Below are 27,118 nucleotides of genomic sequence, written 5' to 3' on the forward strand. Positions count from 1 at the left end.
TAGCTTTCTAAAGACATGCTGGGACCCATCCAAAAACCCTGAAGCATCAAGGAAATTGGAAAGATGATAATTCAAGTGGGCCTCCAGCATCTTAGCAGGGGCCGGCAAGAGGGATATTGGCCTGAAGTTCTTCAATATGCTGGGATCCAGGGTGGACTTTTTGAGAAGAGGCTTTACAATAGCTCTCTTCCATGCCACCGGGAAAATACCATGTTCCATGGCTCACCTTATTTGGATGGCCAGGGTAAAACAAATAGTTGGCATAGTGTGCCAAATTGCTCCCACAAATAGTAGTAAATTTGCATCTTTATGTAGCAGCTGGAAAGCAAAAAGTCCCTTCAGATATCGCAACAGAAATCCTTGTATCCTTTTAACTTGTTCACAAAATACCCTTAAAACAAAACATAAGGGCAACTCATTTCCCAAATCCAATATAGATCCAAGCATTTGGAGTAATAATAAGAAAGCAGAAATGCAGCTATGATCTTCCTCAGAAGTTGAAGCGCATATCTTTGCTAATCAAGCACATTTTGAGGTCATTGGCATAAAGATTGTAAATGCTCACCACAGTCTGCTAGCTCACTTTGAACGATAGTGTCATCACAATGTCCCAACACAAGATGGTTGTTCTGCAGCAAGATGGTGGGCTTGTTCTTTCCCTAAAGCAGCATGCATATATTTTAAATGTTCAGACATTTGCAGCTATCCAGCAGGAGGATGTCACTCAAAATTGATCCAGACAATAGAATACAGAGTACTGATGCTTATAGTGCCCAAAAAGTAGCTACATTTTGTAAAATGGCTAAAATGCCTCTCGACATTAAAATGTAAAAAGAGGGAGTTTTTCATTAAGAAAACTTTCTATAAAACCCGCTGTACAAAAGTTAGTTAAAATTGAAAAATACAAAAAAATGGATAACTTCATGTGTACAAATCTGGTAGGTCACCCTTAAGTGTGGTTGTTAACTGGTTTGTGGTCAGGCAAGGGCTACATTAATTTCCTTTACCCGCAGATTATAAAACTGATTTTATAACATGAAGGACGTGCCCTCTGGGCCAACAATAATCTATTCTTTTTGGCCCCAACGCAACAACTGGGTCTAGTTAGTAGCCCTCTACATTGGACTTCCTATTTTTCGAATCTAAAGTAGCGTGGAGCCAGTATGGGCAGATCAGCCGTTTTGGCAAATTTTGAGCCACATTTCCTGTAGCGTCTTAGGATCCAGGCTATTTAAGCAACAGAGCTGCGGGCGGAATGAAAAAGGAAGAACAGCGCATTTACTTACCTGCACCTCCAACACAATGACCTGCCCCTGTACAGAGACAGAGAAAAATAAGGCTTGAAGTTGAAATCCAGGTTTCATACCTGGATACCAGTGGAGAGTGGATTTCCATAGTTTTATTTAACAAACTTTCCTGACCATCAAGAAAGGCCACTCAAAGGGGCATTTTATCAAGCCCAATTTTGCCGCTTTAGCTGCCGTTTTTGGCTAAAAAGCGGCGATTTAAATATTGCTCTATTATCAAGGACACGCTAACGCATGTTTCCTTGAGTTAGCACCCGTCTTTTCTCCACTTTGTTTGTCAGCAATTATTATCGCTAATGACATGCAAAGTGGGTGTTCCTCACAGAACAACGTAGGTAAACATCGCTAAAACTGCATCGCAATATTTGCAAGGATGCCCCAGACCCGCGAATCGATGATCAAAGTGGCGCTAAGGCTCCTTTATCGCAGGATTTTAACTCCTGCTATTAATCCGACTTAGCCATCGGTAACATGGGAGACGGATCTCAGGGCTAAGTCCACACCTGCCTATTATCAAGGTTTACAATACCGCTGGTCAATTTTCGGGGCTTTTCTCACGCTAATGCATGTTATCACTCTCTATCGCTGGATTTCACATCGCCCGGGTGAAAAGCGTTAATAATACGTTGCTAACCTGGCGCTGAAATCCAGCGATAGATGGCGATAATGAAAATCGCGCTATGGCCGATTTTCAATAATTATCGCATGTGCTTGATAATATGCCCCAATGTATTTTATCTGAAGTCATGGACTGGACATTGGAGTTATGCAATGTTTTTCATAGAATGAATTGTATGATTACATGTGATTTAGTTCATCAAGCGAAACTCATTTTGTATTTTTTTTGTGAATGGAAAAGCATGCAGATAAATATTTTAGCTTAATAAATATACCTAACATCTGGCATCTAAGGTCAACATAATGCGTTCATATTTAAAAAAATATATATAGATTTAAAAGCATCATTAGTTCGATTTTGTTTTGAAAGATCTCATAGACTTTTATAAAACAATGGCATGGCCACCAGAAAACACATATATGTATAGATAAATTATGCAACTGAACAAAAAAATTAGACAACATGGTCACATAGAAAAACATTTCACAAAACCATGGCATGTATAGAAGACATCACACAAGCCTGTCTAACACAACGACAAACCCACTCCCCGATTTGTTTGTCCCCCAGATGTAACATCAAAGCACAAAGTGGTAGCGATGGGGGTAATTGCACAGGGTACATTATGTTTCAAAGAGGGGAAACTACGCATTTGTTGCAATGCATCCTAGCTTGAGGTTAGAAAAAGCAAAATACAGGGGTGGTCGTTAAAAAAAGTATACAAAGTCACCTTAAAATAGGAACTACAAGCTGAAGCAACAATTTCAAAAAGCAGGTTCGACTAGAACTATTTTACCGTAATAGATGCTGAATTCAGCAAGCAAACTATAGAAAGGTCGGTCGTTCCATTCCAAAGCTTGTTATTTTACAACATCATGGGATGTATTTAAAAATGTGAGCATTTAGTGTAAAATGAAAATATGTACATTGTAAAAAATAATAGCCAATGTAATGAATAGTAAATGTTTAGTGGTATTACAATTCATGTAATTGTTAAGATCACCAAAACTATACTTCTGTGTAAATTTAGATTTTTTTTGGTATTTGCAAATTAACAGAACTTGGAACAGAACAATAGGGATGCTGTAGTCAAAGGTAATGGGGAAATATTGGGAAGGAGCGCTAACAGGGACAAAATAACTGCAGATTACATCATTCTGTACCTGTCTGTCTATGAGATAATGTCCATACTGTAAATTGAAAAAACAGAAAACATGTTAATGCACATGGCGAAAGTCATAAATGTTTAGGTTTCTCTGCAAGTCGTGTAAAAAGATTATTCAATGAATCACTAAAATGTCAATAGGAATCCTTCAAAGGCTTGTAACATAAATTGAGAACGAGGGTCAAGTTTTACGAATGCCTGTATCCTATTCAGCTTTGCTCTGAGATCTGACAAACATATTACAATCAGGGATCCGGGTTTTATGGTGTTTATGTTTTCAGGGGCGGCTCTAGGCTCATGGCGGCCCTGGGCAGGGAGCGTAGGTAGGGGGCCCCGAAGAGGGGGGGGTCAGGGTATTTGGAAGTGGAACAGAGCCGGAGGCAACAAATCCCTGCCAGGGGCTGCCACGCAAGTATGTATGCATCCTCAGAGGATTATTATATTAAGGATATATAATGGCGTGGCGGCCCCTGGGGTTTGGCGGCCCTGTGCAGGTGCACAGCTTGCACATGCCTAAGGCCACCCCTGATGTTTTTTTAATTTTCCGTCTGTATTTTTCCATATTTCTTTTATGCCCCTCTTATTGGTATTTATTATTATTATTATTATTATCATTATTATATAAAATTTATAATGCGCTCAGTTACACAGGGGCATCCCGGCGCAGTACAGAACAAGAAAGAAGCATTTTTATCCATATTTATTTTCTGTTTTGAGAATAAATAGTGCTGTAAAATGGTATATTTCCACAGTTATTTAACTCGTAGACATGCGCTCATATGTGGATATATGTCGCATTGAGGTATATTAAGCTGCCCCATTTAACAAAACACTACACCCACATATTAGCGATATACTACAAATATATGTTAACATGTGCCTGTATTTAAGGAAATCTCATCCTCTTTTTTTAACACCCCATGCTGTCTATCTGCTCAGATTTTGCCGGAAATTCATGACAGACAGCATGGAGATATTTTCGCAAGAATCAGAATTTTCAATATTCTTTCACTTTTGAAAATAAATACAGACAGGAAACAAATTGTTATCTGTCTGTATTTATCTGTAAAAATCATTAACAAGCATTTACAATGCAATGGTCTCGGCATCATTAAAGGTAGAGCTATTGGCATTGCTCATGACATTTCTTTTTTTTTCTTTAAATCATAAATAAATGGCATTGTCATTTACATTGCCAATACACAGCACTCTGCACTCAACAGCACACACCACTCTGCACCTGCGCTCACTACCCTGCACCTGCACTCACTGCTCTGCACCTGCACTCACTGCTCTGCACCTGCACTCAACAGCGCACACTACTCTGCACCTGCACTCACTGCTCTGCACCTGCACTCAACAGCACACACCACTCTGCACCTGCACTCACTGCTCTGCACCTGCACTCAACAGCACACACCACTCTGCACCTGCACTCACAGCTCTGCACTCAACAGCACACACCACTCTGCACACACCATTCTGCACACACTTACAGCTCTGCACTCAACAGCACACACCACTCTGCACCTGCACTCACAGCTCTGCACTCAACAGCACACACCACTCTGCACCTGCACTCACAGCTCTGCACTCAACAGCACACACCACTCTGCACACACCACTCTGCACACACTCACAGCTCTGCACTCAACAGCACACACCACTCTGCACCTGCACTCACAGCTCTGCACTCAACAGCACACACCACTCTGCACCTGCACTCACAGCTCTGCACTCAACAGCACACACCACTCTGCACCTGCACCCACAGCTCTGCACTCAACAGCACACACCACTCTGCACCTGCACTCACAGCTCTGCACTCAACAGCACACACCACTCTGCACCTGCACTCACAGCTCTGCACTCAACAGCACACACCACTCTGCACACACCACTCTGCACACACCTCTCTGCACACACCACTCTGCACACACCACTCTGCACACACTCACAGCTCTGCACCTGCGCGCACTCTGCACTCTCCACTCTGCACGCACTCTGCACTCTGCACTCTGCACCTGCGCGCACTCACAGCTCTGCACTCTGCACTCTGCACTCACAGCTCTGCACCCTGCACTCTGCACTCTGCACTCTGCACTCCCTACTCTGAATTAACGCCTCCCTGCAGGTAATGTACGTTTTCCCCATTTTGTTGCAAACAAAACCCTTCAAATGTCCTAGGAGGCAGCGCACTACAAAAATAATAATGGCGTGATTACAAGTGCACATGCTTCTAAGGCACCCTACCAGCAGTGTGTCGCCCTGTCCGGCCCGGGGAGAGCCCTGCTATCTTATCGAGCCACTCACTCGGTCAGGTCTGTAAGAATGGTCCTGGAGGTGAGATATGCACACAGACTTTTTAAGGCATGGGCCAAGTGGGCTCTGGCCCAGTGCCCCTGCCTTTTAGGGGCCTCCCTGATAGAGGCAACCCTGTTCTACAGAGTCTGTACGACGCGTCACACTCAACTGTCCGTATCTTAGTATTCACTTTTCTATTTAGGTATTTAAACTAACTAGACACACACCTTACATGTCTAGGGAGAATATGGAATGACAAGATGTAAAATTGACTAGCACAGCTACCATCAGATAAGCCTAACCCGCACGCCCCTAAATAACAACTCTAGGTCCGTGTTTACCATCAGTATAATTCCAGGGCTGAAGGCCTCATGATTGCTGTAAGAATTTGGCTCAAGTTGCAGAAACCAAGTCTTAAAACTTGCATATTGGGGTACCCAGATACAAAGAAGAGACGAAATCCTGTGAACTAATTCATGCCTCAGATCAACAACAAAGTAACGTGACTCAAAATTCCAATTCCATAATATTACGTGTAGCCCCAGTGACCTGCGAACATGATTGCGAAGCTGGTCACAATTTTTTTTTTAAACGAGACCCTGCTTAAAAAATAAGTCCATTTGACCCAATGCATGGAAGCATTTAGGGTAACTCATTCAGTAACATTTTTACATGTAAAAGGAAAAAAGCAAAAGTACTACGGCAGTAAAGAGGCTGGCAATCGACAGATGGTGAAAAATAGACACGTTCTGTCATACATAATGTTTGTTCCGTTCGTACTGGTGATTGAGACCTTGGTGTTGCATCTAAGGCCATGGCTCCGGAGGTTTGTTTCCTAGACTTAACTCGCTGAGCAAACCGCACTCATCCTGTGCCTCGAATCCCTAATAATAAATGTAAAGCACATGAAAGAGTTTTCTGCATCTAAGTATGTGACTGGTGCACAGCACACTCTGAACTTACCCAGGGGATGGGACTTCAAACTCGCGTTCACCGCTGCGCCTCCGGGCTCGGACCCTGATCCGGGGCAGGCCAGGTCAGACCCGACCCTGGCTCGGGGGGGGGCTTCTCTGCGTCCTGGGGCTGAGGTGTGTTCTCCACGGCGTTGCGATTGCTGGAGTGTCGAGCTAAGTAGACCAGAGAGATGGGAGCTCCGTGGGGAGAGAGTGGGGGGGAGGTGAGCAGCGGAAACGGGGGGCGAGGAGAGACGAAGGGGGGCGGGGGGGTGCGACGAGAGATGAAGGAGAGCTGCGGGCAGAGGGAAGGTGGGGGGGGAGAGACAGAAACTCGGGATCAGGTTTTATGCTAATGCTAAGAAACAGCGAGGAGCAGCAAGGGAACAGGGACATCTGGGTCAAAAGTCGGGAGCAGCAAGGGAGCAGGGACATCTGGGTCAAGTTGTGCCAGCCCGGGCCACACCGAAACACTCTTCCCTGTCTAGCTTGCATATTGGGGTACCCAGATACAAAGAAGAGACGAAACCCTGTGAACTAATTCATGCCTCAGATCAACAACAAAGTAACGTGACTCAAAATTCCAATTCCATAATATTACGTGTAGCCCCAGTGACCTGCGAACATAATTGCGAAGCTGGGCACAATTTTTTTTTTAAACGAGACCCTGCTAAAAAACATAACTCCATTTGACCCAATGCATGGAAGCATTCAGGTTAACTCATTCAGTAACATTTTTACATGTAAAAGAAAAAAAGCAAAAGTACTACGGCAGTAAAGAGGCTGGCAATCGACAGATGGTGAAAAATAGACACGTTCTGTCATACATAATGTTTGTTCCGTTCGTACTGGTGATTGAGACCTGCATCTAAGTATGTGACTGATGCACAGCACACTCTGAACTTACCCAGGGGATGGGACTTCAAACTCGCGTTCACCGCTGCGCCTCCGGGCTCGGACCCTGATCCGGGGCAGGCCAGGTCAGACCCGACCCTGGCTCGGGGGGGGGGGCTTCTCTGCGTCCTGGGGCTGAGGTGTGTTCTCCACGGCGTTGCGATTGCTGGAGTGTCGAGCTAAGTAGACGAGAGAGATGGGAGCTCCGTGGGGAGAGAGTGGGGGGAGCTGAGCAGCGGAAACGGGGGGCGAGGAGAGACGAAGGGGAGTGGGGGGGTGCGACGAGAGACGAAGGAGAGCTGCGGGCAGAGGGAAGGTGGGGGGGGGGAAGAGAGACAGAAACTAAACAGCAGAGAAATCAAGAACAAGAAAAACGGCACTCACCAGCTGTTTGGGGAGGCGGCGGCGGCGGTCGGGCAGAAATGGCTGCCTCAAACCTTCCGACATTTTTCGGATTCGGGGGCGTGTTTTGCTGTCCTGAGTGACGGACGACGTCACGAGCTAAAGAACAGCAAAACTTACGCCCCCGAATCCGAATAAGACAGGGCTTGTTTGGAGTGACTCACTTCTCTTCCAATGGCTGGCCTCTGTTTAGGAAGCCAGCCAATGGAAGCGAACTGAGCTGAGAGGCGGGTCTAAACTGCCCTACTAAGAGTCATTAAATCTCCTGACCGGAAGCTGCTTCGCAGCTTAACGGTCCCGAGACCTAAAAAGGGAAAACTGGACGCCTTAATTATGATTCTCAAATCACGTGCTGGAAACGTTGTTTGTTTTTCAGTAAGCGATTTACTTTTAGACCAGTTTATTCAAGGTTGCTGATTGTAGCAAGTGTTTCCTTCATGAGGAACAACAATTCACTTGCTTAAAGATCCTGTTCCTTCTGAGGTATTTTTTTTTTTTTAAATGAAGAGTTAACTTTATTGTAGCACAAGCAACTTGTTTTGACAATGCGTCTTTCTTGCCATTTTATACCAGGAGGATGGCAACTATGTGTTTTTTTTTCAAGGACCTTTATTGAAAATCATGCACAACAGGTTACAATATGAAACATAGTGCTGCAGCACATGACAGAAGGAATTAGAAACATCAAATTGATTATAAACAGCGTGAAGGCAATGATACAAGGGGGCAATGATACAAGGACGGGACATCGTGGAATGAGAGGCACAATAGCTGAATGACATGGGAGGGCAGCAAGAGGCAACAGGCAGGGCGGAATGGGGGTGTGGGGGCCTTCGAGAGGACAGCAGCAGGCAGGGGAAGGAGGGGTATACCTATGGACCAGCACCGGCGACCGCCGCGGGCGGAGTGCTGGCGGGGAGCGCGAAAGAGAACACAGAGGGGGAGGCATTCCGGGAGAGGAGGTACGCAACAAGAGGGCCCCATATATCTTGCGGCCGAACAGTAGCTGGCGTTAGTTCACAAAATTCGGAAAGAAGCGTCTGACACCGTGCAGCATCTTCGAGCCATGCACTTCCCTTAGGTGCAGGCCTCCGACCCCAATGCAATGCAACTCTACGGTGTGCGAGAATGAGGAGCATAGCCGTGAGATGGCGGGAGGCTCAGGGCAATGTCTCACCAAGCCGAGTAGGCAGGTCATGGGATCTGGTAAAACAGGCGAGGAGGTTATCTCTGTAATATGGTGCAAACGTCACACCAGTATGTAGAGACCAAAGGGCACAGACAAGTAAGATGAGAGAAGTCCACCGCGGGGGATGAGCACCTAAGACATCTATCACTAGGGACTAGCCCCATTCTGAATAACTGAGCAGGGGAATGGTACAGCTGGTGAAAGTATTTAAAATGGATAAGGCGCAGGCGGTAGTTAGGAGACCGGCATTTAGTCTGCTTACAACAATACAGCCAGTCCTCTTGAGAAAGATCAATGCCTAAGTCCTCACTCCAGGCCATGCAGGCACAATCAGTAGAGATAGAGGAGGCAGCTAGCTGGTGGCATAGAGCCTAGAAACCAGTCTACGAGGAGAGAAGTGTATGTCAGGTCGAGGGCAGCCATCGAAGGAGGGGGCTGCGGGAACGTGGAATGCAAATCCAAACAGGACACTCTAAGCTGGTAATATAGCAATGTGTCCATAGGGCCAGACCCAGCCGGTAGTGAAAAGAAATTGTCACTGGGGTAGAGGTCAGATAGGGTGGTCGGACCAATGCCTGCCGCCCGCTTCGCCATTCCTGCCGGGTGCAGTGAGGGGAAAGCCGGGTGGTGTGCAACAGGCATGGCACTGGCGGAGAGCAAGCCCGAGCCCGAATCCTTCTGAGATATTAATAGCTGCTACAAATGCAAGCTCAAATGCAAACTCAATAACCATTATCTTACTAAATCTTTACATGCTATGAAGTTCAGTCCCCTCACCAAATATGGCATGCCGACAAGACCCAAGGCAGAACGCGCCACAGCCAGGGTCGGACTGGCCTAAAAGGCAATCAGGAAGTGCCTGACAGCCTGGTCTGACAGGTAAGTATGTATGTCGCTTTTCTGGCTGTTTGAGAGCCTATTTCATGGACTGGCGGGCCAATTTTCACTGTTGATTTTAATGGTAATAAAACAAACATCAAAATAAACAAGATGATGGACAGAATGTTGCACATTGGCAAAACATTCACCCCCAGTTACAGATCTGGGTTTAAACCATTGTTATTTTGCTCACCACGCCACCTCAGTTCAGACATGGCCATGTGCAAATCAGTCTTGACCAGGCACGGGCGGTGCCGGGCGTTACACTGGGGCGGTGACGTCAGGCAGGGGAGGGTCAGGGTGGGGGGATGTAAAATACGGGATAAGGATCATCAAAGGTAAGTATCGGGGATAAAAAACCAATTTCGTAGCCCACTCTGCATTGCCAAATGTGATGCAGAGTGGGCAACAAATTTTTTTTTTTTCCGATACTTACCTCTAATGATCCTTATCCCGTATTTTACATCCCCCCCACCCTGACCCTCCCCTGCCTGACGTCACCGCCCCAGTGTAACGCCCGGCACGGCCCATGCCTGGTCTTGACCCTGTACCTCATGGGAACAGTCCAGCCCGAACTGCCAAGACCGGTTTCTGGTTTTCAGCCGTCATCATCCAGGATAGCTTCACTCCAGTGGCGTAGTGAGCACGGGACCCACGTCTGGCCATACCCTGCCCACAGAGGCTGAACAGCAAAACACACAAGATAATGGATGGAATATTGCACATTGGCAAACCATTCACCCCCAAACACAGATCTGGGTTTAAACCATCGTTATTTTGCTCACCACGCCACCCCAGTTCAGACATGGACACATGCAAATCAGTCTTGACCCTGTGCCTTATGGGAACAGTCCAGCCCGAACTGCCAAGCCATATCTTCCCTGGACCGGAATCAAGCATCCTAGGACTGGTTTCTGGCTATCAGCTGTCATCAGCCAGGATAGCTTGACTCCAGTGGCGTAGTGAGCACGGGACCCACATCTGGGCATACCCTTCCCACATAGGGGGAAGAACAAAACACACAAGATAATGGACGGAATGTTGCACATTGGCAAAACATTCACCCCAGTCACAGATCTGGGTTTAAACCATCGTTATTTTGCTCACCATGCCACCCCAGTTCAGACATGGCCATATGCAAATCAGTCTGACCCTGTGCCTCATGGGGACAGTCCAGCCCGAACTGCCAAGTCATATCTTCCCTGGACTGGAAACAAGCATCCTGGGACCGGTTTCTGGCTAATCAGCCGTCATCAGCCAGGCTAGCTTGAATCCAGTGGCAAAGTGAGCAAGGGACCCACGTCTGGGGATACCCTGCGGAGTGAGCTAAAGAATGATGATGGATTAAACCCAGATCACTTGAGCCTGATACCCCGGGTAATTGAGCCTGATTCCCTGGGTAATTGAGCCTAATTCCCTGAGTAATTGAGCCTGTTTCCCTACGTAATTGAGACTGATTCCCTGGGTAATTCAGCCTGATTCCCTGGGTAATTCAGCCTGATTCCCTGGGTAGTCTTAACTTCTGCTGAAAATAGTTTAGATCATTGTCAATTTTCATTCCAAGACTACACTCACTTCTGTGCTGCTGAACAGTATTTCAGAAGAGGTGCGAGGGATCAGACTTTTTCATCGCATTGGTCACACCCTAGATAATAAGGAATGTTTTCTCTTTTTCATATGAATAATTATATAGTGAAAACTTAGCTTTAAATCAAGGGAGAGTGTGAGAGCAAGTCAGGTTTGCTTACAGTAAGGAGTAAAACTCTTGGCAGGATTTTGAAACAAATGCCCAACCTTAGCAACACCCCCCGGACTTTGTATCCCATTCTACATCCACTGTAGCATTTAGGGTACCCATTCAAGGTGCCATGACCTGCACGCGGTGCCCACTAGCACAGCTCCCCGAGATGGCACAGAGCAGCACAAGACCAGAAGGTCAGCTCCTACCTTTGTCATCAAGGAAAGGAGAAAGAAGTAGGTTGGCTCTTGGGTCAATGTATTCAGCACAAGGAAGCACTACAGCAGACAGGGCCCGTGCCCGTATCTAGCCTCACCGCAGCTTATTAGAACAGGCGCCACTGATGTGGGCACTTGGCATATTAAAAAAAAAAAAATCAAACTTGTTTTCAGGTCTATTTTTTGCACTAATGGTTATTGATCTCCTTTGTAAAACAAATCAATAACTTGCAGAACATAGATGAATGCAACAAAGATTCGCAGCAAGATGGGATGGTACAACAAACCAAGGAGAGCATGGAAAACAAAGCCGAGGCTGCTTCAAGAGAATAGATGACGAATAGATCCCTCCATCGCAGGCACAAAGAATCTTCAGCTAAAGGTAAAACAGCTTCCGGCTCTGTACGAGGGAGACGAGACAGGGGAAGCAGCGCGAGAACGAAAAATGAAGGATGAACAGACATTAGGGGAAAGAGTGACGGGTGGGGGAGGAGGACAAAAAGGCTCATAATGTACTAGACATCCGAAGAGCGGGCTACAAGGTGGGATATACCAAGAAAACTGAATATAAAATCCTGAACCAGAACCACCAGTAACAATAGAAACATGTAAACCATCATTTCCAGGTATTGTGACTGCATAAGGGATCAATAGGAGGATATATAAATAGATTATAAAGCATGAAAGAATGGCTCTGGCTAGCCCCGACGTCACAGAGCATAGGAAGCACGAGACGGCATTCTTTTTAATCCTTCAATCAAAAGCATCTGCAAAATGCACTGATTTTTTGTAAAAAAAATTTACAACTCTTAATATGTTTTTATGCTTGGCAGGCACACTTTCGTCCCTGTGCTCATAATGATGACGCTCTACTTCCCCATTTGCAAGTATCGTTGGCAGTGATGCAGCATTTATAGTGCGCACCGAGTGGTGTAGGGAAGGCACTTTCCTAATAAAGTCCCTGCATCAAAATGTCTATACAAAGTTTTATGTACTGAGATCCCATCCCTCCATTATTACAAATACAAACTGCCTAAGATAACATAACATAAGGTTTGTAATTAAAGTGCATGTCCACCAGAGGGTTTCTTGGCCATCAATAACACGACTTCATTATTAACAAAGGCACTGGTAGACATTTTATGAACTACAGGAGGATAAACATCTGAGTGGAGCCACCCGGATTCTAACCTGTGACCAAGGGGTCAAGCACAGGCCATTATGCGTATCCTGTAGCCGGGAATGCATAGATCTACTGAGACATTAAAGCAGTCACCGTGGAATGGCTCTGAACCAAAAGAAAAACGGCAAAAAACGACCACAAAAAAGATAATTTGATGTAACCTAAACCCCGCGAATTATGTCCTATTGATTTGTTATCTTTATCCTCAGCTGTTTGATAGGACTATACAACTACTGGTGACTTCTGTTGTGATTGATCTTATTATGTTTGTATTTTCTCTTTTTTAATGGAGGATTTCCAATGATTTTGATTACTCGTGCAAAGACATAATACAATCTGAACTCTGTAACCAAAGCAATCATTTAACTAGAGCAGTCTGCACTCTGATTAACCATAAGGCAATAATAAGAGACAAATACAAATGATATTTAGTACAATACAAATGGTAACAGTTAGAAAGAGCGCACAGCAAATCAAGGTCAATGTAAAGTTGCAATTTGTAGAAAGGTGCTCAGGATGAAACGGGGCCGGTTACCACATCCCCAGAAGTAAACCACATAAGTGGTTTAATAAACAGTATAATTATCTTCCGAGCACTCAAAATCATAAAACACAGTCTTTGAAATGTCATTCTGCTCAATTTAATGTCCACATTCAAGTGTACTTCAATCCAAGATCCATAACATAATTAGACGCAGCCAACAGGTGTTTCGTCAAGTCCGTTTAGACATATGACTTCTTCAGGGCAAATTAATCTCACTAAGGCGTCCACAGTATTCCTCTGGCCCGGTTTAAATATAGTCTTTTCAAAAACTCCACAGTCAATACCGGGCTGTATTCAAGCAATATTCACCAGTGAACGCCACTCACGTGCTCGAAGTTTCCCTGATATGAACGAACACGTACTCGTGCAGTAGCCACAGCGAAGACTTATGCTGATCGGGCGAACTCAGCCCGGTAACCATTACGGGCTGTGTAATAAGGACACATACCCGTGTTGTATCCATTACAGTGACTGGACCAATATTGCTTGAATACAGCCCGGTATTGACTGTGGAGTTTTTGAGAAGACTATATTTAAACCGGGCCAGAGGAATACTGTGGACGCCTTAGTGACATTAATTTGCCCTGAAGAAGTCATATGTCTAAACGGACTTGACGAAACACGTGTTGGCTGCGTCTTATTATGTGATGGATCTTGGATTGAAGTACACTTGAATTTGGACATTAAATTGAGCAGAACGACATTTCAAAGACTGTGTTTTATGATTTTGAGTGCTCGGAAGATAATTATACAAATGATATTTAGGATTCTAATCCTGGAATGAAAGTATGTGTTGCATACACGATAAGAATAGAGGTTTTTTTTTTAGTTCCAATATCTTTATTATTTTAGAAAAGAAAAATACAAGTTAATTCAATTATATTAAAATGCAATACAACTTAGCATTGTGAACCATAAGTATCTAAGTATTTCATAAATACAAATATAATATATATAATAAATATTGTATATAAAAGATCATCATATCTGGATAAGCAAAGAACAACTTGAACAAACTAGATACATTGCTTAGATAAGTAAAGCAACAGGATAAAGGGAAGAAAGCAAACGAAAGAGTACAGAATAGTAAGTAGGAAGAAAGAGGAAAGAACGGAAAAGAAGAGGGGACGATCAATGGATGGGGACACCTGCTTCATTGAGGGAGAAAAGTTAAGAGGAAGACACAAAAAGATACTAAGCCGCCAACCCTTGCGAAGCCAAGTTCATATATTTATCCAATGACCTCCAAACAGTATTAGAAATGGCAGGCGTTTAGTCCTTCTCCTCAACAAAAGTATGAGCCCCACGAAGATATGAGACCTATGCCCACCAAGTGTGATATGATAAAAAATTAAAGGATTTCAACTCTGTTAATATAACTTTAACAGCAATTGATATAAGGAGATCCAACAATTGCATATCCGTATCGTCAAGGGGTAAAGGAGTTGGTGCAGCCCGTGGACCCAATAAATATAGAGGTAATGAGAGCTCAAATTTAATACCGAAGATTAGTGCTAGATGTTTGTGAACCAACTCCCAAAAGATTTGTAGCAATGAACATTCAAAAAACATATGTTGACGAGTGCCAGAGACCAACTTGCAACTCCAACAAAGATCGATATCCCTAAGCTTCAGTTCATGCAAGCGAGCAGGGGTCCAGTGCAGAAGATTCAAAGTACAAAATTTAGATTGAGTAAGGGAAGGAGCAATCTTGTTCCATAGAGAAAACTTCCCAATCAACTGCTAGGTCTCTTGTGGAATATGTTTAAAAATATGGTATTCAAAATGAAGTTACCATTTATCTTGTGTAATCGTAGACCGCGAAGGCAGTGTAGCGGATAAAAACATATATTCTGGAAGCAGTATGACCTGACCGATACCACGTAGACAGGAGTGAAACAGTTGCGGAGTCTTGACAAAGGAGTATTTTAGAAAGAGCAACCTTTAATTTCAGGAAGGAATAAAAATCCATTTTGTTAAGATTATACTCTCTAGCGAAAGAGGAAAAAGGAATAGGATACCTTTATTAGCCCAGGAAGACATCGTAGCAGGATCGATATCAGTCACAATTTTAGGATTATACCATAATAAAGACCATCTGGATTTATGAATTGGTTTAGAGACATTTTTATCTATATATGTTAATTCATTAATTGTATCTGAGATAATACGCCTGAATAGGGTAGAACCAGCTTAGAAGCGGTAATAAAAGAAGAGGTAGATAGGGGAGAGCACAATTCTCGTTCATTATAGATCCTGGGGGGATATGAAGGGAATCCGAATTAAACCAAAGAACACCTTGAGATGGCAAAAAGGCGATCTGATACAAGTTCCAGTCCGGAAAATTACATCCTCCAAGAGCATAGGGCTTTGTAAGATGTTTAGATGCGATTCAAGCACGCTTATCACTCCACAAAAATGTTAAAGTGAGTACCTCAATCTCATGGAAAAAGGATGAGGAGAGCTTTATAGGCAACATAGAGGACAAGAAATTGACAATCAGAGTTATCATCATTTTAAGGGTTTGAAGTCGTCCCCACCAGGAGATATATTTAGGAGACCATGCGGTCAGCAGATCTTTAATCCTATCTGTTATAAGAGATTCATTATAAGAGATAGTATCTGAAAGGTTTTTACAGAACCAAATTCCTAAATATTTAATACGAGTCGATTGCAATTTAAAACCTGCATTACACATGTGAGAAGGGAAACACAACGCATTAAGAGGAAACATTTCCGTCTTATCCTTCTTCAGAGTATACCCTGAGATGCGCGAGAATTCTTCAATGGTATTGGAAATGGCAGGAATAGCAGTAGCAATATCCTCAGAAAAGATGAGAACGTCATCCGCATAAGCTGCTGTTTTATATTTCTGTGAGCTAAATTGTAAGCCTTTGATAGCCTGAGTAACCGAAGGAGTGGGTCTATAGACAGTAGAAAAAGGAGGGGTGATAACAGACATCCCTGTCCTTGTCTAGTGCCCTGACAGACATTAAAAAAAGAAGACGTAGCCCCATTAATTCTTATATTAGCTTTAGGATGTGCATACAAGGACATTACCATATTGATAAAAGAATCTCCTAGGTTGTGAAACTGAAGCACTGCTTGTAAAAAAGGCCAAGAGTCCTTATAAAAAGCCTTTTCGGCGTCAAGGGCAATCGCTGCCGAAGGCAAAGCAGAAAGGTTCGCTTTCTCCAAAATATGACAAAAAGTTTGGATATTATCTCTAGCCAATCTTCCCTTAACAAAACCAGACTGAGAGGTATGGATAAGACTGGAGATATGGCCCTCTAATTGTTTAGCCCGAATCTTAGCAAAGATCTTAGCTTCCATATTTAAAAAGCGAGATTGGACGGAAAAGTTTAGGGTCAGAATGATCCTTGCCCTCCTTAGGAATTACAACAATAGTAGCCTCAGTGGTTGAACCAGAGACCTTACCTGTCATAACAAAATTATCCAAAACCTCCTTGAGATATTTTATTATTGAGGATAAAAATGTCTTATAGAAAGCAATAGGGAACCCATCAGACCCTTGTGCCTTCCCCGACCGAGTAGCCCTAATGGCCTGAAATATCTCTTCAGAATCAATTGGTTTCCCCAAAACCATCATGTCTGAGTCAGTGATAGTGTTTGTAGGGATTGAGGCCAAGAAATGTTGACATTTAACGAGATTGCATTGATCTTTGGGAGTATATAGTTTTTTATAAAAATCACGAAAAACTTCAAAAATGTCTTGGGTATGAAATTTCCTAGAACGAGAATTATCATGGATATAAGAAATCTGAGCTGTTTTAACATTTGCGTCCTGATATTTTAATGTAGCAGTGAACATCTTCCATGTTCTATTTCGTAACAACAATTGTCTAGATTTATGAGCATAAACATAATATAAGCTCTTTTCGTAACTATGGAATTAAAAGAGTATTTTAAATTATTGATGTCTTGAAGGAGCGACCTGTCCTTAGAGCCTCTATATAAAATCTCTTTACGTTTAATGTGATCCCCCAAAGATTTTAGTGACATCCTAATATCAGCATTCCCTTTCGCCATTTTCTTTTATAAAATGCCCTCCGATAGTACATTTAAAGGATTCCCACAAGAAATCACTACCCGTAGGATTATGCATTCTCCAAATGTCAATAAGCTGATGAGAAGAACGCATATTACGCAATTGTTTGTGCGCCCTAAGGGGACGGAATTTAATAGCAGAGTATCTATCCATAGGTACATTGAAATCACCACTAACAATTGTTTTAGCATTTTGAGGAATATCAGAAAGCTTTTTACTTATAGAACGCCAAAAAAGTTGATCATCAATGTTAGGGGCATAGATGTTCATAATAAATATATCAACCCAACCATTGGACAAGTGAGAAAGCAGTCATCTACCATCAGAATCATGCTCTGCAGTAACAAGAGATAGACCAGAATTTTGGGAAATTAACGTCAAAACCCCATTCCTCTTGCCAGAGGCCTCAGAACAAGCTACATCAAGGACCCACTCCTTCCGTAAAAGTAAGGCTTCCTTATAGGCTATCTTAGTTTCCTGAAGTAAAACAATATCACCAGATAAGCTTTTGCAATAATCTAGAATCTTGGCCCTCTTAACAGGGTGATTCAAGCCCCGCGCGTTAAGTGAGAGTATATTCAGACCAGACATAAATAGACATAAACCGACATAAATAAATAATTTTGATGTAGGAGAAAAAGAGACCACGGCAAGAATTGAGTTGAAAGCTTACAGGAGGCCCTGTGCAGCCTGAAGATAACCCAATATTGTTTACGTTTTCATGCAGATTCTTCTGAGATACTGCAATCGTCACATAGCTGAGCACCTGCCCTGCTGGGACTGTTTTGGTGTCTCCATGCTATGGGCCACCTGGCTCGGTGTTCCTCAAAATGCTTGGCATGCAGGGCTGGGTGGTTGATGTGACTGTTCTTCACTTGCTGAAGTTACACCATGATTTCTAGAATGAGGGTGTGGTCAAGGTTTAAAAATATGCCTTAATCAAAATGGTGGTCTAGCCACAGGACTTGTTCTAAAGATCCCAATCCAAGATGAAGTAAGGTTTTTTTCCTTTGATGTCAGTTCCTGTTAGAACCATATATAAGGAGGCAATTCTCTACGAAGGATGTGTAAAAACACATTTATTTTCTTACTTTTTATTGTGTTTTTCCCCTCTTTTCTCCATTTCTGGTCCTGATTTTTGCTCCTTGCAGTGGGAACTTTCAACTGGATTTTCCATCTATAAATTGTCCTGTCTCTTTTCACCTTTCTGTTTTTTGCGGGGGAATTTTGATGCCTTACTTTTCTCATCATTATTAATCTTCAATCAAGACCAAGGATATTTTTTCTGTGGGGTTTTCTCACTATTTGGGACCCTCTTAAGAAGACACTTGACACCTTTTCAATTATTTAATTCGGTGTAGGGCAACATTAGGCAACTTAGAAAAGTATTCAACAGACAATTTCAGGGTCCAGTCTTCGACAGTATGTTCCCAGTTTTAAGTGTCAGTAATACAAAAGAAAGCGTTGAACACATAGTCCCTGAAACTGTATAGTGTCACTTTAAGAGTCCAAGTCATTATTTATAAAAGTACACAAATTCTTTCCCTTGGGTGTGAGTGTAAAATGGAATCAGAGTCCTTTTTTAACTATTTACTGTGGAAGACATTTATGTGTCTAGGTGTCTGATTCACTTAAAGTTATGGCTCATAGCTGATGCAGAGATGGAGGGTGGTTAAGTGGTAATAAGGTGTTAAGTGGAAAATCAGCAAAACAAGAATGACTGCTATAAAGATAATAAGTGCACCACAAGAGGTAGTATAACGGTTGGCATATAATGCCCAGGTGATTTGTTCCTGTATTGGTATCAGAACACTTACATAATACTGTACTAGTTGGTGATTCAGTCAGGAATTTAGGTAGAGTGTCTTCCTTTTTTGGTAAGAGTTCTGGAACTTTCTTGGCTTCCCACATCTCAGCTGAGCAGTTGGTTGCGTGTGTTAAGCTTGATTATAATAAAGTTGGCTGCTCCAGTTCCACTTTTTCTCCTTTGAACTTAAACATTAGCACTTTCTTTAGCACTGATTGAAAGAATATGGCGTCTGGTAAAGCCCTGGACTAGGCTGCATTCCCATAGACCTGTGTAAATCCAATATAGAGTTCTCGACCCCCTTTGCTCAACATCTTGAATTTGGGCAACATTTGTGATTTTGTCAATCTATGTTTTTCATGTATCTGGAAAAAATAAGTTATAGTCCCTGTATTTAAAAGGTGTAATCAAAGCAATCTAAAAAGCTATAGATTCAACTGGTTAATTTATTCTGTTGTTCAGGTAGCCGGGCGGGATACTTTTCCAAAAAATAAAATTAGGCTGGTGTTGGAAATGGCCCTTTTTGCAGGGTTATCTTTCCACCTCTTTGCTTCTTCCTCCTTTTTTTTCCTAACCTGTGGTTGTTGGCGACAGGATTCTTTGCATTTTACCACTGCTAATCAGAGCTAAAGTGCTTATGCTCTCTGTGTAAATTGTTATTGTGATTCTTTATCCATGATTGGCATATTTGTTTTACCAGAAGGTCCCTAGAAAAGTGCAGTAAGTGTGCCAGGGCTGGTAATTCAAATGCTACTAATGGGCTTGCAGCACTGATTGTACCACCCACATAAGTAGCCCTGAAAAGAGGTCTCAGGCCTGCCACTGCAGTACCTGTGAGCAGTTTGTTAACTGCAATGTAGACCTGGTCAGTGTACCCACTTGCCAGGCTTTACCCTTCCCTTTCCTTACACCTAGGACACCCCTACGGTAGGCCCAAGGTACCCCCTGGGCAGGGTGCAGTGTATGTGAAAGGTAGGACATGTACTAGTGTGTGTAACATGTTGTGATAGTGACATTTTGCCAATTTCGTTTTTCACTATTGAAAGGCTATCTTGCCCATAGGACAGAATGGGGAGGGCTGTGTAACATGTTTACCTGCATATCTTCCCATAGGAGTAAGATGGAAAATTAGAGTCTGGTATACCTGAACTCACAATTTTATAATATATCTTTTAGTAAGGATGTTTTTTAAATTCTTTGTTTGAAAACAACACTTTTATAAAGTGGCTATTTTCTTGTTCATCCTATCTGTGTACTTCTGCCTGTTTGTGGGTTGACTGTCTGGCTTAAGAGTGACAGGGGCTGGGGTGGCTCCAGGAGTCTGGATGAGTCAGCACTGGGCTGAATAGACTTATCTGCATTTGGAGTGGTGGGAGGAGTAGCACCTGGGCATGAATAGGGCTGTGCCTACCTTCCACAATGCTGGATTCACCTCCTGTAGTGTGTCTGAAGACCCTGGCCCACATTCACAAAAGAAGAAGTTGTGCACTGGCAGAGTGCACCCAGAACTGGTTTGAACTGAGCCCAGGACCCCTAACACATACAGAACAAAGACTTTTGGGGTATAAAAGTAAGAGCTGAAACCCCTGTAAAATTAGACTACTTCCTGATCAAGAGGAACCTCTGCTAAAGAAGAACATCTTGAGAAACTGAGGAGAAGTACTGCTGTTGCTGTGTAACCTGGGGCTGGCCTGCAGGTTGCTGATTTAACTGAGAAGAGGACAAGGGACTTTGCTGTGTGCTGTGTCCCCCTGCTTAATAAGGACTTTGCTGTGTGCTGTGCACTGAAGGAAACAGGTCTCCAATGGCCTGAGAAGAGCTAGCCTCCTGTTATGGAAACTAAGGGATATCAAAGTTTTCAAACCTCCCTTTAAGCGATGTGTTCATGTAACTGCACCCAGCATGTATTCCCGTGAAGCCCGTACTCCTAAGAAGTGCTCTACTGGTGAGATCACCTACCTCTATGTTGCCGAGTGCGTGTTCTAGCGTGTGTCTGTGAGGAGCTTTGGGGAGAAGTGGGACCAGTCAAGACACAGCCCGTCCTGTCACCGCCGCTGGCCCGAGATCGTAATCACAAAGAAAAGAAAGCTGTGCTGCGTTCCCCGGCTGCAGTGCAAGGCATTGCCTGGCAACCGGGATTCACCCGAGACGTGCGGCCGTCGCAGAAGGAGTCTCCCAGCAGGACGTCAACCGGAGCCAAAGGGAAGCTGTGTTCAAGTGTGGGAAGGCGGTCCCGTTCCACCCCCATTAAGCGCCCTCGAAGAAGGAGGTTTCCGTCTCAGAAATAACCTGAGGCACGGACCGCCACTCAAGATTAGCTCCGCAGGTAACACTCCGCTCCGCAATGCTACTAACTGTAATACCGTGAGCGGGTTGGGAGTCAGCGGAGCTGCCCGGACCTGGAGTCTGGTTGGCGGGCCGGCCGTGGACAGTGTGAGTGCGATCCGAGCCTCAGACGGGGTGGCAGCTGTTCGTGTGGCCCGGCTGTTGAAAGCCCATTAATCTAATTGTCGGGCCCTGTGGGGGCCTATTCCAACATTTACCTACGTGGTGGGGAACCATTAGTAACTTTTGCCCTGATTTCGGCCCGTACAGGCATGGTGGAGAGTTGTGGTACCGGGGCCTGTTGAAAAGAAGCTATTTCCCTCAGTTCAAAGCATTTGGGGGCATAGTGTGGCAGTGCTGACAACTGAGTCAGCCGATTAAGAGGCACAGCAGTTTAAAAGCCACAAGGGGGCAGCACGCACCGGTAACAAGTGTCAGGCACTGGGGATTAAGCGTTTTCAAAGTCAACACAGACCTGTCAGAAGAAAAATACATCTGTGACTGTGTTGCATTTTCCATAAGGACTACAGAACCTACCAAATCTGTCTTTGTGTTGATAATATCTTTTTCATTAGTAAGGAACTTTCCAAAGAAGCTTTCCAAGAAGAAAAATAATTGTGTATGTGGAGTTTTGTCGTTTTGGTCTTACCTAATTTAGATAAAGATAACTTTATTTTTATAACAACCTGTGTAGTGTCAATCTGTGGTGTTTCACTGTGTTATTGTGGGTGTGGGTGCAAATACTTTACACATTGCCTTGGGGATAAGCCTGTCTGCTCGCGCCAAGCCACCACGGGTTGAGCCGGGGTTATCTATAGTGTGTTTCCCCCTTACCCTGACTAGAAGCAAGGGTCCCTATTTGGTCAAAGGTACCTACCTCTGCCAACTAGAGACCCCCAGTTCTAACAGCTGGTCTTCTGATAACATTCTTACGGACCCACAATCTAGCTTTAGGGAGGGCCTGAGGAATAAAGAACGTGGGATTCTATCCATTTAGCACACAACTTGAGAAGGTAAACATTCAGCTAGACTAATATGGGACTGTATCCGACCAGCGATCCATCACAGTCGGCCTGCACGTTTTAATTTGACCAGGTCCAGCATGACCACATAGCTGCAGTTGGTGTTTTGTGCTTGTAGGTGCTATTTTTCAGTTCATTCTTTAAAAAAATCATAACTCCGGTTCTACTGATTGGACTTCTGAAGTTTTGGTCATGTTTTATTTATTAAGTTTTGCTCTATTTTTCTAACCTGGTGTGGGATACTGTGTGCTGTGTTTTCCCTATTTTACTGTTTGAAATGCTGCACAGATAATTTACACATTGCCTCTAAGTTAAGCCTGGCTGCTTTGTGCCAATCTACCAGGAGTTTGAGCACAGGTTAACATGGGGTTTGCTTGTGCCCTACTGTGAGAAGGATTGTGCTGCTGTACCAGGACTCACACCCCAGTCATCCAAAAATCAAATTTCTTAGAGCAGCACTATCTTAAAAAGTGTAGTACCTCACACAAGGCTGCTGAGCTTCTTATACCTCCAGTTTGAGCATACATTTTGTTGGAGGACTAATTTGTCCTGGAAATATAATTATCAGCTGTTATTCACTCCTGGAAGAGATGTTTATTTTGTAGTTTCAGATCATGTTCTATTTTTGCATCCTCTAATTCTCTAAGGGCAAAACTTCGGTTATCCATGTGACAAGGCTTCACCTCAATCCCTTTAAAGTGTATAAACTTTCTCCTTAAGATTTTTAATCTAGTTGCTTAAAGCATGTGGTATACTAGGTGCAATGTAGCCTTCATGCATTTGCAGATGCTGTCTGATTTAAATGTTTGGTATGTGACAGGGTCTTTTCCAAAATTTGCAGTTAGGTACCACAACTTGTTGGTGTTTAAACTATTGTATTTAACCTGTTATTGGTAACTGTTTTAAGAAGAGTTGATAAAAAAAACTAGTTTGAGGGAAAATTGGATTTAACATCAGAATGATGTTAAATTATTTGAGTTCAGGAATCTTTGGAATTGTATTTATGTATTTATTTATTAATGTGTTTATTTTGTGTTATATTGCAATAAATTCATACTTTACACTGACATATGTCATATTTGTGATTCTCGCTGCACTGATATTTCCATTGTGAAATAAAACTGGTCTTTTCCAAATCCTAGACAAGCAGTAATTAAAAGTAAAAACGCAAAAACGTAACATAACTTAAAATCCCCAAAAATCACTTTATCCTGCCCCTACCTTTCCCCACAGTGGTGGTCTGGTTACTTTTTGCAACTTAAATTACACTAAATGGGATTCCTTGTCTTATTGACCAGATCTTTGCTGGCTTTTTTTATCTTCGTTTGAATGATGTATTACTAGTCAAATGAAATAGATGTAATGCTCTTAGTCTGGGCAGGAACATGGCTTCGCTACAAGCTCCTCCAATGTATATGAGTGCAGGGACCAGATCCCCATCAATTCGCGCTCTCCTTTATGAGGTGATTGGACAGCCTCCCATTGCTTACCCAATTTGTGTGTACCAGACTGTTATCCAATGCGGGGCTGCTCATATGCCCTGCAATTTGGAGTTTAATTTCAAGATTTAAGAACCCTGGCCATTATCCCCTTGATTGCATCTAAATGTACCTTCCAAAACATTGTTATTCTTGGGCACGCCCACCAGATATCGTCTAGATCGTCCCACCCTCCAGGACACCTCCAGCATCTATTTGGGCATTGTGGAGACATCTTTGCACAGCCTGTGTGGTCCATGTAACCCCACCATGACTCTGCAGGGGTATTCCTTATACAGCACTGACTTATTGTTAGTGAATGTATCTCAGCATGATGTTTTGAAGGATTCTGGGGTTTATCGTTCCCCACCAGGATACCCCTTCTTGTTACATAGCTCCATTTTTGCTGTTCTTTCATAATTCGTTGAATTTTGAATTTAAAAAGCATTTATTAAGCGCACATATACCTAGCGGTTTCTTGTTTTTGTTGTTGTTCAAACTCCACCCTTAGTGCCTTCGTATGTGGTTTTAAGTTGCTAAAATTGCATTCTATCCATTAAATCTGATGTTTTATTTATCAGGTATAGGCCGATTGTCTTTAATAGTAACATATATAGATTTTTTATTTACTCCTATGACATATTCAGATTTACTGCTCCTGAACATACATATCTGGCTCCCTTTATAACTCTCTGCATTCCTCTTCCTTCCATGTTTCAAACAGTTCCCCAGCCACTACTGGAGTAAAGTTTTGGTTACTATGAATAAGGACAAGGAGAGACAAAGTCCCAGTTCTGGCCTCATGAGTCTGCAGTGTCACTGATAGAGGTCGCCTCAGGTGCTTCAATCTTAAGTCCTGCACTGTCCAGGGCTATCTATCAATCACTCTTTAACCTCCGCCATCTCGTCACATGGTGAGGGGTGGGGGTCAGGCGCCTCAGTGACCCCACCCCAACCTTTGGTGAGGTAATGCAAGCTGAACTGAAATGAAAGAAGCTAAAACTTGGAGTCTGCCTATCACTGTATGAAGAGAGCTGTGTTCCTGAACCGAGGGACATGTCCACCTGAAGGGAAGTGTGTGTGTGCTTATGTGTCAGTGAAAGTCTGTGACGGGAAAGTGAGTGAGAATAAGTGACAATTAGTGTAACTGTGAATGAAAAGGAGTGAGAATGAGGGAGTTAGAGTGAGGGGAAAAAAAATTGAGACTAAGGGCCCGATGTAGGTAATCCCAGATTACCGATTCCTAAATACCGAATCATACCGATTCGGTATTTAAGAACAGGCAAATGGAATGTAGGTAATTTTACCGAATCGGCAAGGTTCGGTAATTACCGAATCAGTAAATACCGATTAGGTAATTGCCATTCATTCCTATGGGCCTGTAGGCCCATAGGAATGAATGCCAATTACCAAATCGGTATTTACCGATTCCTATGGGCCTGGAGGCCCATAGGAATGAATGCCAATTACCAAATCGGTATTTACCGATTCGGTAAAAGGGGGAAACATTGAAGGGTGGCAGGGTGTCACTTTGACACCCTGTTGCACCCCTCAATTGTGTATGGGTGCACATGTTGCAGACATACATGCCCTAAGGGCATGTATGTCTGCAACATGGCACTGTTGGAAAAGCAATAAAAATGCTTTTTCCAAAGTTTTTATTATTTACCACCAACTTGTAGTTGGTGGTAAATAACGAATCCTAAAAGGGGAAAGGCACTCATTTGAGTGCTCCCTACATAGCAAAATCGGTAATTTACTGATTCCTTAAAATACTGATTCGGTAAATTACCGAATCAGTAAAATGCCCACCTACATCTCATTTTCCAAATACCGGTCGTTCGGCCGTTATCGACCGGTATTGTGTGACCTACATCTGGCCCTTAGTGAGAATTAAATTGTGAGAATATGAGCATAAGAGAGAGAGAGAGAGACAGGAGAGCGAGTGTGAATAATTGAGTGTGAGGGAGTTGGACGGAGTAGAGCAGGAACGTGAGAGACAATGAGTGTGAGTGAATATAAGTGATCATATTTGAGTGAGAGTGTTTTTGCGAGTGTCTTACTCTAGCAATTCTGCTCCTGGAGGAAATTCTAGTCTAACTGGGAAATCCAACGAAAAAAGTTGTCCCTCTCATGTTGGTAAATGTTGATCCTGACACATTAGAGGTGATTCTAGCAAGATGCTGGCTCTGCCATATGGGACATAAATCTTGGCACAAGGGATGCTCATGACAAAATGCTGGCATCTGGCATATCCATGGCAAACTGCTGGAGTTGGTCTTTTGGAGGTAATTCTTGATTTAAGGAGAAACCCATAGCAAAGTGCTGATACTTGCATACTGAAGGTAACCCTAGGCATTATCGAGGCTACCATTGGTATATGGGAGAGGGGCAACTAACCATGACAAAAAGGCTGGACATAACAGACTAGATTGTTTTTGACATATGGGTCACACATAGCTCCTGCATAGGTGGCAACCATTAAAAAATGCAGACCCCGGCACAATGGAGATAATAAGTGACTTATTGGGATTCTCACTGCACGTATTGAATAAAATGGGCTCATCTCTTTTGTAGCATAAATCTTCATTGGCTTGGCACCCCAATGGCTGGTAAGTAAATCTGTGTGGAAATTATACTTTAAAATACTCTAAGTGACCCCATTTTAAGGGAAAGCCTGCAGGCAGCGTGCTTGCACTGTCGCTCTATTGTATCTGGGGGGAAAAAATCATCAAAAAGGGTCTTTTAGCCCACTTTTCACTTACTATTTGTTAGCACCATTATAACTCTTATTTGCTGCCTTCTTATTCGGCAGCCCAAGAGATGCTGTTACTTCCTTGTCTCGGTGTGGAGCATGGCCCAAGTACAGATTCATTTAACTTAATTAGTCTCTATCCGCCACTCTCGCTGCAAATAAGGTACTATTTCCTTTTCTTTGCATTTTTAAATAGCGCAAAATCGACATTGACCGGGAGTTATGTCACGCTTTATTAGCGACCCAGTTACATTACACAACTTAAAA

At 43.2% G+C, this 27,118-nt stretch overlaps 1 protein-coding gene across 1 annotated transcript in view; it reads right to left on the bottom strand.

The window, feature by feature from the left end:
- The window catches only part of LOC147709279 (voltage-gated delayed rectifier potassium channel KCNH1-like), an 815,455-nt gene that overhangs the window by 630,207 nt on the left and 158,130 nt on the right, over nt 1-27,118 (bottom strand). Inside the window, exon 2 of the mRNA XM_086925924.1 lies at nt 1,287-1,313. Within this exon, the coding sequence (XP_086782050.1) occupies nt 1,287-1,313 (27 nt within the window). The remainder of the gene's footprint in view (nt 1-1,286; nt 1,314-27,118) is intronic.

The sequence above is a fragment of the Lissotriton vulgaris genome, chromosome 6 (assembly GCF_964263255.1).
Source record: "Lissotriton vulgaris chromosome 6, aLisVul1.2, whole genome shotgun sequence".
Lineage (NCBI taxonomy): Eukaryota > Metazoa > Chordata > Amphibia > Caudata > Salamandridae > Lissotriton > Lissotriton vulgaris.